General features: G+C 36.4%; 1 protein-coding gene across 1 annotated transcript in view; it reads left to right on the top strand.

Annotated features, from left to right (window-relative positions):
* LOC106104531 (leucine-rich repeat-containing protein 16A-like) overlaps window positions 1-2891 on the top strand; it is a 15428-nt gene that overhangs the window by 10878 nt on the left and 1659 nt on the right. The window contains exons 12-15 of the mRNA XM_013284608.1: window positions 556-707; window positions 872-987; window positions 1245-1316; window positions 2819-2885. Coding sequence (XP_013140062.1) covers window positions 556-707; window positions 872-987; window positions 1245-1316; window positions 2819-2885 — 407 coding nt within the window. The remainder of the gene's footprint in view (window positions 1-555; window positions 708-871; window positions 988-1244; window positions 1317-2818; window positions 2886-2891) is intronic.

Genomic DNA, 2891 nt, shown 5'->3' with positions numbered 1-2891 from the left:
AAAAAAAAAAAAAAAAAAAAAAAAAAAAAAAAAAAAAATATACCGTCGAATTGAATACCTCCTTCTTTTGGGAAGTCGGTCAAAAATAGACAAACAGCAGTTCTATTGAAAGTCTTACGAATAATAGACTTTTAATTTTCAATTTTACATAGGCTTGTATGGTACTTGTAAAGACATGCACTTAGTATATAGATAAAGTTCTACTTAAGATCACTAAAAATAGTTGCTAATAGATTTATTGCAAGACCACCTTTTGTCACCGACTTTTTTAAAGTAGAGTTAACAAAAACTTAGATTGCCTTTATGTTTTTTTGTTCTTTTATATCTCTGCTGACTTCCATTGACATCCGTTGGGCTGTTTTGGAGATAACTTCTAGCAAACATTCATTCATACATTCACAATTATAATATGAGTACGATTAGATTTTTTCTTAGATTTCTTAGATTTTCACTTGGCGCTTGTCTACTGTTTGATCGTGACATTACTAGGGGCGAGCCGGCCTATTCGTGTAATAATAAAGCGGGCTCCACCATTGTTATAACACGCGTGCGCAGGAGCCTGCTGCTGGGGCTGGCGTGCAACGAGAGCGCGGCGGGCGTGAAGCTGTGCCTGTCGGGCGTGCTGAGCTCCGCGCACGCCGCGCACGTGCTGGAGTCCTGCGTGCACGGCGTGCGCTGTCTGCACGCGCTCGACCTCTCCGACAACAGTCAGTACACGTCCCCCCGTCACCACGCTCACCATACGCTGGCCCACTGCGGGTTGATTGCCAACTTAAACCCCTGATCCATCGACGCTCCTTCGCATACATCAGTGACAGAATTAGGAATGACATAAAGTGTTCAATTCTATTTAAACTATTAACTATTTCAGGTATGGAATACGAATTATCTGGCATTGTGCGAGCTGTTGGAAAAAATCATTCGATAACACATTTGTCGCTGAGCAGATTGACTGGGAAAAGATCATATGCTCCACCTTTAATACAAGTAAGTATACACTAACATAAATAAGTGAGAAACCTCGATAAAAAGAGAATCATTATCCAACCTCGAAAGATAACCACCATAAGAATATAATTACGAGACAAACCTCTAAAAGCGATAAAAATGTTGCATTCTCTTGGACTCTACTTTATCCTGGTTTGATTTCTTATCCACGATACAATGTTTTTGTTTATTCACTTTGTAAAAGAATTTTGGAGAAACCTTTTTTACATGTTATATAAAAGATATTTTCGTTACAGGCTTTGGTGCACGTTCTTCAAGAGCCAGATACAGCGCTAACATCACTGGATCTAAGTGATTGTAAACTAAAGGTATTTCATTATAAATTACATACAAATGACATACATATATAGGTATATTAACGTTATATGCTAGATAGGTAGGATACGTCTATACTAATATAATAAAGCGTAAACGCACACTACTTAGTTATATAACATGTCAACAACCACAATATATTTTTGAATTATAATTTTAAATAACAAGCCCTACACTTCGAGATGCTTAGGCTATATGCTATCACGCTATTAAACTTAAGGAGTAAAAGAAAGGGACAAATACTACAAGTTGACAACATCAAGGCAGCAAGGTTGCCATGGTAACGGTAAATGTTGTCATTTGTGCATTTTTAATTTTAACATTTAACAAATATAAACAATAAAAATAAAGTTTTTTATAATTGCATGCCGATTAAGCCGGACGAGATCAGCTATTCTCTAATATTTTCGATTGCTAAGTCAGCTTACCTTAGTAGCAAAGGTCTAAATGTAAACTCTAAAAAAATCATTCTTTCGTAACACTGCACTACAAATTGTATATAAATTCCGCATAATAACCTCTCTCACGTAATATTTAAAATAACTAAGATAAAGGTTATGTTTAACAATTCAATTTAGATACAGCAATGAGATCGGGATGTGACAAACAGAATTGGTGAAGTGATATTGAAATGATAAATATCTCTATTGTATTTAGATTACAATAAAATACTGTCTGACTCAACGACATTGAATGAATAGCCTGTTTATAAACAATGCGTGCATAGAAATTGTTCATTGTCACAGGAACAGTGTAATTTCAAAAGATTCATGTAATCCGCTCCGATCCGCATTCTCCTCATTCGTGTTTGGGAAACGGTGTCGTGTCAGTGTTGAAGCTAATTATAAAATGTAAATTAAATTAGAATTATTAGTGTTTCGACATCAGTTGTAGTAACAATGTTAACGTGTGATTATGTTGTACGTATTTCGTAATATAAATTTTAAAAAGATTTTTTTTACTTGATTAACGATGCAGTATGCCTGGCGGGTAGTCTATCCCTTTTATTGCAATAAAGTGTCTTATAAATATTGATTTTGAAGTGAAATATAATTCATTTTTTTTTTCAATAAAGTCATAATGCTTTTCTGCATAAATATGTTGACTAACCAACCTACACAAACTTGTATACGCGCCTTCGGTAAAAAATATGTTCGTGTCTCTCTGTATGCTTCCATCAGGAAGTTATTGCCGGATAAGTCCGCTTATGTCATTAAATTTTGCTTATTGTACATTCCATACCTTCATACTAGTATTATAAATGCGAAAGTGTAGGTAGATGGGTGGATGGATGTTTGTTAGAGTTTGTAGCTTAGACGGCTTAATGAATTTCGATGAAATTTGGTAAATATGTAGTAGAGGATAGTCTGGAAGAACGCATAGGCGGTTTTATTTTGTTTATTTTTAAATCTACTCGGACAGAGTCGCAGGTGATAGCTAGTATGTAATATTTATAGGTTGTGAGGTGTTTGTAAGAGGGTGGTGTGTATCGCAGGGCGACCTGTACGGGCTGCTGAACGCGCTGGGCGGCGCGCGGCGGCTGCGCACGCTGGACGTGGGCGGCAACG

This window comes from Papilio polytes, unplaced genomic scaffold (genome assembly GCF_000836215.1).
Source record: "Papilio polytes unplaced genomic scaffold, Ppol_1.0 DF823510.1, whole genome shotgun sequence".
In the NCBI taxonomy this organism is placed as follows: domain Eukaryota; kingdom Metazoa; phylum Arthropoda; class Insecta; order Lepidoptera; family Papilionidae; genus Papilio; species Papilio polytes.
Note: the sequence above shows the minus strand (reverse complement) of the source record. Positions and strands in the feature narration are given on the sequence as shown.